The 18269-nt window shown below is 35.2% G+C and overlaps 1 protein-coding gene and 2 long non-coding RNA genes across 4 annotated transcripts; all 3 read left to right on the forward strand.

Moving 5' to 3' along the window:
* The first annotated feature begins 221 nt into the window (after positions 1-221).
* Positions 222-2133, forward strand: LOC126382182 (uncharacterized). Of its 2 annotated transcripts, XR_007569025.1 has the most exons (3): positions 407-738; positions 944-1586; positions 2119-2133. It is a non-coding gene; the product is annotated as an uncharacterized LOC126382182 (long non-coding RNA). The 2 variants fall into 2 exon arrangements; XR_007569024.1 differs by lacking the exon at positions 2119-2133 and having other exon boundaries at positions 222-738; positions 944-1153.
* Positions 2134-6216: 4083 nt separating this feature from the next.
* Positions 6217-8875, forward strand: LOC126382186 (uncharacterized). The gene is made up of 3 exons (XR_007569029.1): positions 6217-7528; positions 7622-7752; positions 8686-8875. It is a non-coding gene; the product is annotated as an uncharacterized LOC126382186 (long non-coding RNA).
* Positions 8876-15284: 6409 nt separating this feature from the next.
* LOC126382161 (uncharacterized) lies at positions 15285-17927 on the forward strand. Its single transcript, XM_050031940.1, has 4 exons — positions 15285-15506; positions 15648-15783; positions 16129-16265; positions 16570-17927. Exons 1-4 carry the CDS (start codon positions 15393-15395, stop codon positions 16759-16761), a joined length of 579 nt encoding a protein of 192 aa, XP_049887897.1. The 5' UTR covers positions 15285-15392; the 3' UTR covers positions 16762-17927.
* The last annotated feature ends 342 nt before the right edge of the window (positions 17928-18269 follow it).

Here is an 18269-nt window from a genome sequence, read left to right on the forward strand (position 1 = left end):
TATTATCATAATGTTAGACAAGGACAAAATATAGGCCCAATAGTGCCCTCAGCTTTATTTGTTGAAACCGACCACATTATATGGCTTTTTGGCGGGAACGGAAACGGTACGGCTGCTTTCTTCATTGAATAATCTAAATAATTAATACGAAATGGTGTTTAATGGTCGCATTAAGTTAGTCGGAAAACATTGGCGATAGTTTTATTATATCTGAATATTTAATAAACGAAGTGTACCTACCTATTTTCGCTTCGTTCCAACAAGCCGCTTCATTACTTATTAATTCGTTTCTTTAATTCGGACTTTTTTTTTGTTTCTTTAATTAGTTTATGCGGACTTTTGAGTTAATTCGTTTGGGGTTCGGAGTAGGAGTCTACTCCGAGGGTGGGGGCTTAGGTTTCATCATCATCACCTTTCATCTTTACATTAATCATCAAGAAAAAAAATACGTAAGACATGGCTGTATGGGCATAGTTCCCTTTGCCTTACCCTTTGGGGAAAACCAAAACAAATAACAATAACTTCAACCCAAATTCTGTCGCATCTATAATAAAATACAATAATTAACTTAATTTTATTGAATAAAAAGCCCAAAACTGATAAATTCCTCACAAAGTAAACGGTCAAGAGATGTTGAGACAATCTAAACTTGTAACATAAAGAGGAATTTATTTATATATCCACTACTATTACTTTGAGATTATTTTGTTGAATACGAAATGAGTTGAGAGCATTTAGGTATGTAATGAGTATTATTATAATATAATGTTACAAGATAAGTGACATCTTCAAAATTAGCTCATATAGGTACTAACCCTTTTTAGTAAATAGAAGAAACTACTGAACCATGTTGGCTATTTAAAAAGCCAGTTACTTAACTTGATAACGACATTTCAAATATGTGATGCAGATAATGTTATTCAAATTAACAATCTCTTTTCAGTTCTGACGATCAAGAAGGAATATCACACAGGATTCATCATCATGCAAATGTTGAGGTTATGCTGCTCTACATCATACGTACTAAAGAAATAAATAAAAAGAATTAACGAAAATAACATAAGTGTGAGAGTAGAATCTGTGACGCCAACTAAAGTAATACATGAACAGTGTCTTCACCTATAATTAATAAATAATGTACTAGTGGAAATGAGACGTTGGTTTTTATAATTGGAAGTGGAATTTTATAATTATTTTCGATTCATCATCATCATCAGCCCATTAACGTTCCCACTGCTGGAGCACGGGCCTTCCCTACAGAGTGATAGGGAGATCGGGCAATAAACCATCACGCGGGCCCAGTGCAGATTGATGGTTATTATCAACTGCTAATGCAGCCGGGACCAATGGCTTAACATGCCTTCCGAAGCACAGAGGAGCTCGAGATGAAAACTTTTTTTTTTTGTGGTTCGATTATGTTGAATAAATTAATCTTTAATCTCAAACATCTTTTTTAACTACTCTCCCAGTAATAATTTTTGGGTAGTGACAAGAATTGAGAAAAGTATGCTGCAATATATTATAATAGTTTAAACATATCAAAAGAATGAATGAATATCAACAGAGTTTTTAAACAAATGCCAAAAGTAAGTAGGCAAGTACATCAAACCATCTAAATCAGTGATCATATATGTTTGAGAAAGTTAAACAAATGTATCATAATAGAAAGTGGAATTCCATTGTCTCCGCTCACCTCAGTGGAAAGTTTAGCATTCAATTATTACTATCAATTATGGTTAGCCACACCTTTTTAAAGTAATATTATTGTCGCTATGCCCTCTCCCTAAATTAGAAAGAAAGAAAGAAACGTTTATTAGAAAGGGACACCACAGTAACAAATATAAAATAAATAACAAATATATAATATAAAAACTAATAGCTAACATAATTAGCACTCCTAATTTGGTGAATATAAATCTATTTAAAAGAAAAATAATAGTAACTAGTACAAGCTTATAGTTATGTATAATTTATACCTCTTCGAGAGCATAGCAGAACAGATAAAGCAGATTAATACTGTGCTACTGCTAGTTTCATGGGACGGCACATGAAGTACAAAAATAAAGATATTTAATATTCAACATAATATAGGAAGTTATTTACTATATTTATTTTTAGTGTACAAACTACAAACAACCTGGGATAGATATTTGGAAATAGGTTACGCCGGTGAGGATATGGTTTGGACATGGTGATTTAAAACTGTCGGGATAGAATGGCACATGAAGTACAGAATACAGATACTTATTTTATTTTATTTATTTATAGATCACTTACAGCTATGTACATTATACCATTTAGTTAGAACATAATTAAACAAAGTAAAACAGTACTTATGTGTAGTGTAAGCCTATTACTTATATTAGATATACTATGCGAAATTGTTTGATTAAAAGGTACAAAAAAACCACCATATGCTCCGTATGCTAAAACAATAATTATAATATTTCAATATGTAAATAAATATGTTTATTTTAGTGTTTGAGCATAATCGCACAGTCTAATGAGAATATAATTCACTATGTGTTATTAGGTACTTGGAGTCATACTTCCAAGTATTGCAAGTATTGGATTGGAAACAAATTTACGAGTAGTTGGCATAGGATGGCACATAAGTACAGAATAGACAGGTTTTGACTTGATATAGGAATTTATTTGAAATAAATGACATATACACACAATTAAAATTGACCACATGATCAAATTATTCAAATAATAATATTAAGGAATGAAAAATAATGTTAAGTGTTCAATAATAATTTGTCTATTTGCTATTTAATCTAAATCATCTGTGTGGGATTTTTTCAAAAGCGAACATTTAATTAATTATACAGCATTTTTGAAAATTTAAACATTGCATTGCAAATTTATCACATCATTAAAATAAAATAAAAAAACCAACAGTTGAAACGAAAACTATCAAACAAACTTTTGACTAATTAACTTATTTGCCTATCATTTTATTTAATCTTCTTATCGTGTGATTTGTGAAGTGAAATACCTACCAGCCTCATCAATCCTGAATAAGAATAAGAATAATTTATTTGCCAGAAAACAGTATTTACAGATGTAATTGTATACAGTAGTCCGTGTTTTCAGCTTACAAGTAAGCATGCAAATTTATGTTGTTGCTACACATGCATCTACAATTAAATAATAATTATATAATACAAATCAATCATAAAATAAAATAATAATAATAAAACTCTAATTAACAATGTCAAAATTTAGTTTTTATAATCTAGAAATTCCTTAATACTATAAAAGCAATGTTGTAGCAACCATTTTGTCAAATTAACTTTAAAAGCAGCTTTGGTCATGTTCTTAAATACGGTGGGAAGTTTATTATAAATAACTATACACATATTTGATATGTTCCTCTTGTAAATATATACCCTGGTGTCAGGGTTACGATTGAGCCGCCAAAAACCCTGACATGGCTCCTGTAACAATTACTCACTTACATCAGTAAATAGTAACCAACCAGGACTAACGGCTTAACGTGCTTTCCGAGTCACGGATCATCTTACTTTCGGACAATCAGGTGATCAGCCTGTAATGTCCTAACCAAACTAGGGATCGCAAAGTGTTTTTTTGGGTTTTGAACCCGGGGCTCCCAATCGTACGATAGAAGAAGATATCAGAATTCTGTACCGTCGGTGAAAAGTAATACAACTCGAGTTGTATCACTTTTGAGTTATTAGCACAGACTTCATGTTCAAAAAAATCTCTTTCTTTCTGTCTAATTCTCGTAAATGTAGCTATTATAAAATACGGTGATAATTTTTGTGTTCAGTGATATAAGTACTGTTTGTGAAGGATTCATGCTGTTATAACACGTGTAACATAATTCATCTTAACTTGTATTAAAGTGAAATGAAGATTTTCATTAAATATTTTGGTGTAAGTAAATGCAACTCAACATATATTAAAATACACGCAATCCTTGAATTCTCACGGTCCGTGTTTAATGATATAATTTTAGTTGTAACATCAAACACCAAATTTGTTTTTTCGTGAAAAGTAATATAAATTAATATATATCAAAATATTTCAGAAAATACGATCTTGGATATCAATAACGTGTCGTGTATAATGATACATACAAGTTCGATTCCATGCGCCACCAGTGTGTATCCTAGGGTGACCTCCGCATAAACCTGTCTATGGGAAGACATTTTGTCTAGAGCCACAGCAAACCATACCTGATCCGCATTGCGAATGGGTATAGGTTAAGTTAGTACTTCAGACCAAACCGTGTTTTTTCTCTTTCTGCTATAGCCACCTTGTAGTACTTAATTACAGTACCTCAATAAGTTGTGGGTCCTGATCATGGCGTCGTTATCACCATGGTAGGGTTAGTCAAGAGGTATTTGAGATTTGTCATAACTGTCGTTAGTCTCCTTCCCTTAGCTCGAAGCATAGCTGTTTTACATAGTTTTCTTGATTACATGCAGGTTAAGCGGTGGCAGATTGAACGCTGCCTTCATTGCTAAGGAGGTTGTAGACGTGAAATAATGGCTCCAAATATTATCAAGCTCCAATTAATATGCAAGCCATTCAATACACGCTGGTTAGATCTTTGATGCAAGCGCCGGTAGTGGTATTTTTGAACCTACACAGCCGTAGATGATCGTACATACTTTTGGGTTTAAGGTCCTACTGGGATCCAGCTCGGCATCGGCAGCATCGGGATCTGCCACATCTTCTCAAGAGAAGATTACCAGTTTCTCAAACACGTTGAATGGTGTAAATTTGTCGAGCTACCTCATTTTTATAAACGGAATAACTACTCTGAACTCTTGAGCACCACCAGTAATATTTTTTTCTGTATTTTGATTACATAAGAGAGAATTATGCACAGGACTGTGAAAAATGGAAAGAGGAAGGGGAGGCCTTTGCACAGCAGTGGGATCTTGTAGGATAGATTAGATTAGAATAAATAATTGGCAACACCACGGGCACAACCCCTTAATTAAACCAGGTCACAAAGTTTGTAAAAATCCCAGGAGGTATTTAAGCTTCTAAAAGGAGTTAGTAGGCTTACATAGTCAATAAAAGCACGCATAATGGACCACTTGCGTTTATGCGGAAAACTGAGCCCATTAAAATAACATTACATATGAGACATTCGAGTATTCATTGAGTCAAGTCAGGGGCCTATGGCGGCTCAGTTATAACCCTGACACCAGGGTTGATGGGGTTGGTAATTCACCTCACAATCCACACGATAGAAGATGAGACATTTGCCCATACATGTTGTGTCGACCCCACCTAGAGTGAGATAAGGGCAGGAGGATGATGATGATATAGTGGAAAGTTTGCCCACTACACAATAGTGGTCCATATGCGAGGATACGCGGAAAGTCCCCCACGTGTGCTTACGTGTAGAGTTTTGCGGAAACGAGCTCATTTAGCTTAACCATAACAGACCCCTACCCTAACCTACCCTGAGGATAGCCCTGTGTAACCTATAGGTTTGGAGGTGAACCAATGATCTTCATTTTCACTACCTATTCTTATCGTCGACATTGATTCGACTCCGTTTATCGTTTTGTCAATGTTGCGGGCTCCCATTAGACCGGGAATTTTGATAATTCGAAATATAGAATGTTACTTTACCTTAGGGGATTTTGATTGTGGAATGAGTTGTGATCTTTTAAATAGTTTCAGCAGGAAAGAAGTAACACTTACCGGTTTGTGTGATTTTGGTTTAAAAGTACGTAGTTACATCACCTTTATCTTCAGGCCATACTGCCAGGCTAGCCCGAAACATTCCTAATGACCAGTCTTAATATGATTCCTCTTACCTTCATTTGTTAGGAGTGGAAATATTATCATAATTGAATTTGTAAGATTTTGACTGCAAAAATGAACCAAAAGTGGTTTTGATTAGGGGCGTAGTGTAGTGGACAAAATGTGTTTGTAGTGAGAAGCAGTGGTGGTTTTGACTGGTTATTTATGAGTTTTGAGAGTTTTCATAACAAAAATATCTTATTATCGCCACCTTACACTATATATACGTGTACCATCTTTATATGTATTTATTACTAGAAATTCGTAAAAACATGTATCATTTTACACAATAAAACCGAAAAAATAAGTCATGTTAAACCACTTGACACAAATTCGTTATACTTTATCGTTTGTGTCAATTGATATAAGTTACGTTTCTTTACTTTTTAAAGAAAATAAATAGAATTTTGCCTTTCTACAACTTTATGAAATAAACTTTCTTCCAAGACATTTTGTTTTTTGTAGAATAAGACTGTAAAATTATTAATTGAAATATGATATATCAACGATGACTTTTGTATAGTTATGTGTGTAAAAAGGTATAACTAGACTTGTATCAATTTACACAGTATAAAAGTTGGTGTCAACTGATACATGTAATTTATTTTGATCCTCTACCATTTCTGTTTAGGTTCTAAATATTAGAAAAGAAACCTTCCATCATCACCTATCGACACATCTAACTTCTGTTCCATTATTCCTTATAAGTCGCGAGCTAGAATGTTTTTAACTTTAAACTCGATTTTCTCAAAACTTGAATTTTGGACTTGTATTACTTTTCACCGACGGTCAAAGACCTTGTATATTCTATACAAGGTCTTTGCCGACGGTACAGAATTTTCCTTTTATTCTACTCGCATAATAATTTAATAATATGGTGTATAGTAGTGTTGCCGCGATAGTGCTCTATCGATAGTTTTCGATCGAACTATCGATAGTTTTGTACGATCGATAGGGTCCTTAATTCCGATAGTATTGTAAAAAAAATCCCATCCACTCATTTAACAGTTTTTTTTTTAGTATCGATGCTATCGTTGCTTATCAATAGTATCGCCAAAAACGTGTTATCGATAGGCCTATCCGTTGGGTAGATGATTTATCAAAATAATAATATTAAATTAATATCCCTAACTTGAAATTTAATTCTAATTTAAAAAAAAGGTACCGCCTGTCTGACCTTTTCCAACCCCCGAAGGGAAAACCAGCACCAAAGACCAAGTATTAGAATCATTGAAATACTTGGTCCTTGGTTGCGAGAATTTCGATTAGTGTTGCCGATCGATAGACAACTATCCTATATATTAAGATATATGTAGAAGTGAGGATCGCGACCACAGGTTATGGTTTTCCACTTGGTACGGCTATATGCTGCGTGCACCGCCCTCTGTATGCTGCCGCCCACCGTCTTCTTCACGATGTCAGATCACCTCGTAGGCGCCCTTCCTCGCGCACGTTTGCCATCTATTTGCCCAAAGATGATCTGCTTCTCCAGACTGTGCTTCGGAGACCGCATAATATGTCCGAAGAAGCTTAGGGCACGATTCCGGCATATTGAGGAGAGCCGCGTCGTGATCTTGAGCTCTTTTAATATGGACTCATTCGTACACGTAAAAAGCCTTAAATTACCAAGTAGAGAAAGTCCGGCATGAGGTGAGCACGAAGTTTTGAAGACAGGAGTGATTGTATTAGATTTCCTCCTGAGCAGTTGCACTACAAATTTAGTGATGAAGAGGTGAGTGATCGAAAAAATATGTCATAGAAGAACTTGTAGACATCATATTAATCTGAGTTACTTGTATTAATCAGATTTTTTACTAATTTTCAGGCAATACTTGACAGAAACCTTAAGTGGGATGACATAATTATAAAGAAAATCAATAAGAGGATGAACTCTTTTAATGTTTATAAAACAATAGTATGGAAGAATTTTCATGCATCTTGGAGCAATGGCAACATGTAAGCATATTCCTAGTTAAAAATATATTTAAGTGAGTGTTGCTGGTTGTAAGTGGATTTCCTTTACAGCTGATTAGGCTCAGGCCTAGGACGGCCAGATATGAGGAACGGCTAATCCTGTTTTTTTCTCTAATGTGGTTTGTAAGATCAATGACCAACCTCATCAACCTGCTGCTGTGACTATTCGGGTGTCCCAGACTAAAGGCCCTAGACGTAGCTTACTTATCTAATGAAATGCCTATGTAGGTACTTAAGTAATTAGTAACGGAGTCAAGACTCTCTTTGTGAATGTGCCTGTTATGTATGAAACCGTTTATCATGCCAGTCATAGTAACTAAACACATAACGGCCTCCGTGGTCTAGTAGTTGAACGTTGTGCTCACAATCCAGAGGTCCCGGGTTCGAATCCTGGTGGAGAAAAATTTGCTTTGTATTCCTTGTTTTGCTAGGACATTACAGGCTGAACACCTGATTGTCCAAATGTAAGATGATCAGTGCTTCAGAAGGCATGTTAAGCTGTTGGTCTTGGTTACTACTTACTAGGCGGACCCTTGGCGGCTCAATAATAACCCAGACACCAGGGTTGATGAGGTTGGTAATCCATCTCATAACTCACATGATAGAAGAAGAATAGTAACTAAGGAAGGGATCTTCTTCAGTATTTTATAATGGGCTAGGTAATGGACTCCAATGCGGGTTGGTGGAGGTGTTTTTATTTTTTGGAGCAGCATGGTGGAGTATGCTCCATACCCCCTCTGGTTGATTGAGGGGAGGCCTGTGCCCAGCAGTGGGATGTATATAGGCTGTTTATGTATGTATGTAGGTAACGGACTGGTATCTATCTTAAAAAACTGACTGCATGTTGTCTTGATTTATTAAAGTTTAGAGAGATGGAAGTGTATACAGCATTTATAATATTTGTTTTCTCTTCAGATTTGGGAGTTGTGAGTGACAACGAGCAGATTACATAACAATGGGAGGATAACAAGGGCCTTAACTGAAAAAACTGGTGAATGTTCCCAAATAAACCTCACAGATGTAGAAGAAACACAAAATAAATTTGTTTATTTATTTTATTTCTGTTCCCTACTAAACTAGTAATAAAACATACTTTTTACAAATACTTTTTGATTGTATTTTATTTATAACATCAAAACTTGCACAGAAAAAAGAAATATTTATATTTGTGATGGGTTGCTTATCTGTCACCACTCTGGTCATTATGTCCATCACAAGAGGCTGCAGTTGGTCTTCTTGGTAGTGCTTGGCTCAGTCCATCCTGGTATGGTGGTGTGACTATGTATGTATGTACAGCACCACAATGGTAGGTTCTTCTTTCTTTATTCGTCACCATCTAAAACAAGTATAATGCTTAGATAATTATTCTAATAAGAAACAAACATAAATAGCCTATTTATTATGTCCCACTGCTGGGCATAGGCATCCCTTAAATCAACTGGAGGGGGTACGAAGCATACTATATGCTGCTCGACTGCAGATTAGTGACGGTGTTTGGCCTAAATAGCCCGGGAATAACTGCTTGACGTGCCTTCTGAAGCACAGAATCATCTGACTTCTTTAGACAATTGGATGATTCAAGCCTGCAATTTCCTATCCATACAAAGGACCTTGACAGCCTCAAAGTGATTTTGACTATGTCCCCATTGGGTATCAGACCCGGATCTCCAGATTGTGAGCTATGGTTAGAGAACCATTAGACCAAGGAGGCTGTTATATATATAACTCATAGGTAGACAGATTTGCATTCATATTTAATTAACTTACATACCTGAGAGAATATTAGGGATCCATGTCACAGACATCTTTTTTGTTATTGGTGGCTCATAATTACAATTCAGGATGCAGTGGCTATTAGGACTACTTGCAAACGTCAAAGTCAAAGATTTATCACCTGAAATAAAAAAGGATTATTTAGAATACATACATACATCAATTCATGCTTACATTTCCTAATGGGTTGGACAGAAACAAATATAATGATCAGAAGGATGTAAACAAAAAATGTGGGTTCCGTCACATTCCCAGTACATTTAGCATGCCATGATATTCGTGGAAACTGAGATAAAGCAGTAAAGAGCTTGTAAAAGAAGTTTTTTAGCCCACCTTTTGTTACTGCTAACTGGTGATTTTGTTTGGTTCACATCATAAAGTATTTTGAAATAATCTAAAGGAATAAACCAACAAGTAAGGTATCTACCCAGAGCGGGATCAAGTGTATTTTGCTTACATTTACAATTATTTTCTATTATACATAACATAATAATATGATACCTATAAACTTTGTAACAACTGCACACCAACTTTCAATACTCAAGATAATACAATTACATACTTGCAAGTAAAACACTAGGAAAATGCACAACTTAAACTGCAAAATAGTACTAATTATTCATATTATTTTAGTTCTAATAAACTTTGTACTCTTTTAGGAATGATACTGTGCAATCAATCTAATTCTACAAACTTTATAATAAAAGAATATCTAGCCAATTCTTTTATTCTATTTTGCCAGAAACTCTGTTCAAGTAACATTTCCAAAGAGCATCCTTATAGATGACGGCTTGAATTTCTGGGCTTTTAGCAGTGATTATTCCCCTCCCACCACCATAACATCCCCCCATTTTCCTCAACTACTTTCTCAGGGGTATTGCAGATCTCTCCCAGGTCATCCTTAGAGCTCTCCAGCTGGACACCGGGAGTCAACTGGATCAAGCCAGGGTTGGAGGGTTGTATCCTTCTTTTGGCAAACAAACCCTGTGATCAAGTCTGGATACTTTTCAGCCATTTGACTGTAGCTACTGAGTACTCCGATGTAATTAGATTTCCCTGAAAAAGCATAAAATTTACATTAGACTACTCTTTTTCAAAGTTCATTATATCATAATTTTACATTGAAAACACAAATTGGTTCAACAAATCAGTTTAAATTACCTCACAACTCATTTCCGCCACCAAGAAAACACCTCTACTGACGCCATTACTAGATCCATTAAGAACCTTCAGAATACCCTCTCCAGGCAAGGAATGAACAGTCACACAGTCTGCCCACTCTCCAATCTTGTAAACACCCTTTAAATATTGCTGTAGAACAGTATTGCCAATATCAGACAATTTACAGTCCTCCAGTATTAAAAAGTTAAGCCGTGCTACCAATTGTTTCAAACTGCTTATAAAATCCTCTGAAAAATCTTCTATAATATCCACATGGGTTTTCACTAAGCAGATATGTTCGCCAACTTTTTCTTTTTCAAGGATTTTCACTGTGTGTTGTTGTTTTGTTAGTCAACGGACAAACATAAATTGGTTTTCTTAGAAGCCATTATGGTGAATAGCTGCTTCACAATGGGTGGCTAGCTCTGATCTATCTTCATATTTATGTAAAAGCCATTCGGTTTACTGGTTGTACTGCAAAAGAAAAAGCAAATAAAATTTATGTAAATACTGATACACAACACGAAGGCTATTAATGTTATCTAGGTATTAACATTATATAATCTCCACAAACATCACAAGAAATAAGCAAACATAATAAATTTCTTAGACAACTTGTTTAAATAAATTTAAATTGTGATAATTACCTGTTGAAGGAGCTTTAGTACCTTTCAGGTAATCATGGACTTTAGTGGCTATTTCTTGATTGATCTATTTTTTTATTTGCCAACAATATCTCAATCAAACCAGACAAAGAAATAGAGATTTAACTTGGACATTATTTTCAAGATTCTCTTTCCGTCCCTGTTCTCTATCGAGAATCACAATTGCCTCATTGGATACTAAACCCTCATTATGCAGATCTTTTACAGTTTCCATCACACTGGAACCAGAAGTGATCACATCTTCAATGATAAGGCACTTTTGACCAACTCTATAATGGCCCTCTATTATTTTTTTGGTACCGTAAGACTTGGCTTCTTTTCTCCTCATCAACATAGGCTTTGTGGCTTGAACGCTCAACAAGGTCGCGACCGGTAATGCAGTGTACGGCACTCCACACAGATGATCGCATTTACTGTCTTTTACAGCGAACTCATATAGATTGCTATATGTAGATATTAAGTCCTAGAAAGAGTAACCAATTTTAAACCGTATACATAATAGACTAGAATACCATCCACATGTAATCATAATGTACAAAATTGGGTATGATTTCTTACCATAACAGCCGGATAGCTGACTATAACCCTCAAGTCCAAGTAGGTACACCGGTGTCTTTATGCCGATCTTCGTCATAAATTCACCAAATTTCACAGCATCTATATTGAACAGCTTAAGCGCTAGTTCTTGAAGTTTATTATTGTATACCATTTTTATTATTATATCAATTTAAACTAAATTAAAATGGAATAGAAGAGGAACACGTGTGAACAGAATCCTCAGGTAGATTATGGTAGATGCACAGACCAAGTAGAGATGCTAGGATGCTACGCATCAGGCGGAAATGATCCATTAAAAAAAAACCTCTGTTGAAATTGCACTTATAGAACATGACAGCTCTTTTTTTTAAATTGATTTGCCTTGGAAGTTAGTAGCTTTGGGACTTTTTGGCGGGAAACGGGAACGGGACAGTTGCTTTCTTCATTGAATAATCTAAATAATTAATACGAAGTGGTGTTTTGTGGTTAATGATCGCATTAAGTTAGTCGGAAGACATTCGCGAGTGTTATTATATCGGAGTATTCAATAAACAAAGTGTATCTGCCTATTTTCGCTTCGTGGCAGGAAGCCGCTTCATAACTCGAAAGTTTATGCGGACTTTTGAGTTAATTCGTTTGGGGTTCGGAGTAGGAGTCTACTTCGAGGGTGGGGGCTTAGGTTTCATCATCATCACCTTTCATCATTTCATTAATCTATTTTTCAATTTGACATGGCTGTATGGGCATAGTTCCCTTTGCCTTACCCTTCGGGGAAAACCAAAATAAAAAAATAGTAGCTTTGTAGCAATTTTAGCCTTTTCAGCCTAAATCGCCTCCCCTTTTCACCCTATAAAATTTATTTATTTTCAATTGGAAGGGGAATTTGAACATGATGAGTAGTGCTATTTATTATTTTATTTTTTAATGGATTGTTTTTTTGGATCTCATGTAATCAGAGTACATTCTTGCACAAATTGATGTCCGATTTTTTTCGTGACAATCACCCGCTTTCTTTATCTAGGGCGTCGAGAAATGGAGTAAATGGGTGCATCTGAAATAAGAAACACAAAATAAAAAAATAATAATAACCTCACAACAGCTCTAAATCGACAGAAACAAATAAACATCCTACAACGCCACACCCATACCTAGTCCATTCTGTTGAGGGAATTATTTTTTTTTGTGTTCTATCTGTAGATAAATATGGAAAGTGAAACAACATCAAAATAATTGCCTAAAATAAAATAATAAATAGCACTACTCATCATATTCAAATTCCCCTTCCAATTGAAAATAAATAAATTTTATAGGGTGAAAAGGGGAGGCGATTTAGGCTGAAAAAGGCTAAAATTGCTACCAACCAAAGCTACTAACTTCCAAGGCATATAATTCAATTTAAAAAAAGAGCTGTCATGTTCTATAAGAGCAGTTTCCACAGAGCAATTTTTTTTACTATGGAACATTACCGTCTAGTGCGTAGCATCTCTACTTGGTCTGTGGTATAAATATATAAATATGCTCTTATAAAAGTAATTATAAAATATTAAAATAAACTGTTTCAAATGTGTAAATTTAATTACCTACTGAAATGACTGGACTTTCATTTTATTTTGTATTATATTATATGGCCAGGTTTCAAGACTTAACCCATGTCGGGTGATGGTTTATTAACCAATCTATTATCACATAACCAATCCTTATTAGTCTTGTAAAAATAATTATAGAATATTTTCAGTTGCCAGCGAAATTGTGTTATTCCTGACTTTGGGTCATATGGACTGGGCAATTATGATTTTGGGTTCTTTCTGACAAAAAGAGTCTAGTATGAGGGAATGGTTTGTTAACCAATCCATTATCTACATAACCAATCCTTGTTAATCTACCGGTCAATTTATACAAAAATGTAGAATATCTTCAATTGCCTGTCTTCTCGGGTATTTTCCTGGCTTACGGATTGGGCAACCATATCTGACTTAAGATTTGTATCAAAAATTGTCTTATAACAAATGGTTCTAATTTAATTACCCCACAAAGGATTGTGCACGGGACTGAGTTTATATATTATTGTAAACGTGAACAGCTGGTAAGCATGGCTCCTGTCCACAAACTTTAAGTCCTGACAAACATTTTGATAAAACAACTTTCAAACCTCCAGACTTTTTTTTATAAACTGTTTATTAGGATATACTAACATACTGTGATAAAAGTTAACGGCTCTTCGTTTGTTCGTACATTTATTTAAACGTATAAAAATAGAATAAAAAACAAACGAGGTTACCAACAAGCCTGTTTGACACCGTTTCTCTCGCTATATCTTAATAGAGTACATTCCTACTGCGTGTAAACGTAGCACAACCACAAATAATAGATTGATCAATTAACCAATAGGCGACGAGCGCGATCGACCAATAGGAGGAAGTGTACACGGAATATTTGGATGGGCTTTATCACCTTGTGTCGCTTTTGTCCAAGGTGTTAATTCGCAGCCACGGAATGTACGCGATGATAATCCGTGTACATATGGTCACGGAATATTTGGATGTACATTACTCGGTTGGGCTTTATCATGGTCGTGCATTACAGTTTCCCCAAAAATCCCTCCGAAATAATAAACGTAGACATTTTTTTTTTTTTTTTTTGTTTTGGTTTTCCCCGAAGGGTAAGGCAAAGGGAACTATGCCCATACAGCCATGTCTGACGTATTTTTTTTTCTTGATGATTAATGAAATGATGAAAGGTGATGATGATGAAACCTAAGCCCCCACCCTCGGAGTAGACTCCTACTCCGAACCCCAAACGAATTAACTCAAAAGTCCGCATAAACTTTTGAGTTATGAAGCGGCTTCCCAGCACGAAGCGAAAATAGGCAGATACACTTTGTTTATTGAATACTCCAATATAATAACACTCGCGAATGTCTTCCGACTAACTTAATGCGATCATTAACCACAAAACACCACTTCGTATTAATTATTTAGATTACTCAATGAAGAAAGCAACTGTCCCGTTCCCGTTTCCCGCCGAAAAGCCCATATATAAACGTAGACAATGAAGGAAGACTACACTGGAGTTCTACAAACGCATGAGTAGAATAAGTGATAAAGATAGTTATATACAATTTTTGTACGCAAAACAAAGATAAAGTGTTTAAATGCAATTTAAATGGCAAATGTCGATTATAAATAGCTACATGAACGCGTCAGAGACTAAAGAATTGTCATATTCGTTTCATCACCAATGTGCGTTTATTTAACACAGAAAGGTGACTCACAAAAGTGTTGAAAGAACATAGTACCGAAATATTTTGAAAGTTGTCTCTTTTAATTATTATAAGTGCGCTTATAAAACTGTTAATAAATTGCAAAACATCGATTTATTTTTAATCTGCGTTGTTATTTTGTTGAGGTTATAAAAATGTGTGATCTTGAATTCCATTATTTTTATAATGTTCTTTGAATAAAAACGTAGCACTAAAGTGATAATCATATGATCAAAATGTTGTACGACGATTTTAAGCCTATAGTAGACTTGGTGCTGAACAACTGGACAGCTTTACAGCTGGCTGTTGAGCATGGAATGGGAGCACCAGGAGGGGAAAAGGTACAATGTTTTTTAAAGAAATAAATTGAATAAATGCAATGGGAAACTATAATTAAGGCCTATTTCTTGTGTTTAAAACCCCGCAGGTTATTGAATGTTTTGAATAAACTTACTAATCTATGTTATTGATTTTGTTTACAGACTGCGCAACTCATGTCGGTATATATAGCGCGGTTTTGTGTTGAAAACGTTGTTGATAGAGATGAGCTTAGAGAAGTGATTGAAGATCTCATGGATGAAGAGTTTGATACAGTTTGCCATGATGATTCTCCTAAGGGTATGTTGTTGTACCTATCTAACAGTGTCTTTACCTCATCAGTAAGCAACAGACATGAAATTCACACCCGTGATTCCTATAGAGGTGCGCAGAATCATATATCGCCAGTATAATCATAATAAGATGATGCTCCCACAGAGATAATCCACTAATTGTTGGTGTAAACATTATCTTAATTAAGTAACTCATGATTAAATGGACATATCTCTCTTCTCATTCGTACTAAGGTATTATAACTTTAGTGTGAAAGAGATATCTCTCATCGCTTTCAGGCTAGGCGGTGTACTATATCTGATCTGTTATTCTATTCAGTCATAAATACAAGTTAAAATTCTTAATTTTCAGAAATAGCTACAGTACTGTTAACATACCTACAATTATTGAAGGAGGGTAGACATGATGAACTGCGAGGTATGATAGAGGCTATGCCCAAATGTCAGAAATGGCTGAGTCAGCCTATACATGAGTCTGCACCACCACAAGTAAATATTTTTTATTTCATTTTTTTGGTAATTAAAATATCCTATTTAGCTTAGTGTCTCCTAGCAACATAGACCTCCCCTTGATCTTTCCCCCTTTTCCCTATGTTATGCAAACTCCAGTCAAATCCTCTGATATTATCCTGCATTAATAAGATCATCACCCAACTTATACGGTGCACCCTCCGTCTGTTTCTTTACCACTTTATCAGTGTCTTAAACATCACATTAACAACTCTATAACATCAAGGAAATAAATCGCTGGACTATTTGGTACATATTAAAAATAAATGAGAAAAATTTACAGAGTCATGGCAACCCTGATGACGACACAACAAGCAGCAGTGGGGAAGACGAAGGTCCCGAGGACATCAACGACCATCCTCCAGTTAACGGAGAAGCATCAACATCATCACCTAGTCAGAGACAAGAACCAGAGCCTATGGACGAGGATGTGGACCCAGGTTGGACAGTTGTCCGGACACGAAGGAAGAAATAAATAATCATGTAGAATTCTCGTTGTTGGGGATAGTTACAGCAACTATTTAACACTATGAATATTCCCTTAGATTGTACATGAGATACACAAAATACTAGGGGCCTTTGGTGGCTCAATAATGACCCTGAAATCATGGGTTTGTGATGTTGGTCATCAACCTTACAATTACAACTCACATTACAGGAGACAAACCAACTATAGGTACATCAAAAGCAGTTTATTCTTACACCTTAGATTTTTTTCCTGATTTTGAATGTTGAAATATGAGTTCATTTCACCATCTGCTTATGAAGTATGGTTAAAGTATGACAGGGCACATAAGAATTGAACTAACACTAAAACTTCCAATAGACTACAAACAAACATTTTGCCAATAAGGGAATAATGTTATAGTTTTTGACAAGTTACTAAAAAGTTGCTTTTCATAAGGCCAAAACTTTTTGCAAGATTAGTTAGTAAATTGATTCTAGGATCTAAGACTTCTGTCATAGGTGGCACGTTTCTGGGATCAGTAACACTATTCTAAGATCAATAACACTTAGAAACAATAAAGCGATTCTGACTGATCAGTAATTAGAGTTTGTGGTAAATATCACGATTCTGTTGTCTGATATGTGACACGGTCCTGGGATCAGTAACATGATCTTTGGATCAGTGATACAATGCTGTTAAACCCGTGCAGGAGTTCAAAGAGCAGTCGGCCATTAGTTTCTCTAAAAGTTTCCTTGTTAAATATTGATAGATAAAGCTGAAAATTCAGTACAAATTATATTGTGCCTAGAAAAAACTAGTAAGAAGTAGAATGTCAATAATAATAAAATTAATGTGATAGAAAATCGCTAGAGAAGTAACAATGTTATATTGGACACTTTTTGTTAACTTGTCAATTTCCATGATCCATATCAAACTATTTGTATAATATCATTATACCAATATCTATTGTCCTATTATTAAGTAATTTTACCACCATTATACATAGGCTTCTTAAAAGCGAACCATTTAGCTTTGGATGCTTGGTATATCCTAGTTCATGATTATATTCAATGGAAATCATTATAAAATATTATGCAATAATGTTAAACATAGACCTGGATTAGTTAAGTTTATGACATGAACGACTGTTTTCATGAATTATTTATATTAAATAAAATTTCATTATTGTTGAACTGTGTTGTTTTCCTGAACCATCGTCCCTGAATATAACATTTACAATAAACGGGCCTCCGGCGGACTGCCAACGTCCAAGTTGCCTTTACACGGATTTAGCACAGACATGCTTACGCTTAGAACAGCATGGACCTCCAAGGTCTGATGACATCCGGCCAGTGTTGGTCACTCTCAATCTATACAGATGATAGTGACATCGTAATGAAAACTTTAGGGGTGGTTCAGACCATGATTCTGAGTTGATATCAAGTGGAATTTTCCGTCGCAAAAGTATGGAACTGGAAATTATTTTCACAAACACTATTTTCATGACCTTTTCGACAAGAAAATCCACTTCATAT

Source organism: Pectinophora gossypiella, chromosome 3, assembly GCF_024362695.1.
Source record: "Pectinophora gossypiella chromosome 3, ilPecGoss1.1, whole genome shotgun sequence".
Lineage (NCBI taxonomy): Eukaryota > Metazoa > Arthropoda > Insecta > Lepidoptera > Gelechiidae > Pectinophora > Pectinophora gossypiella.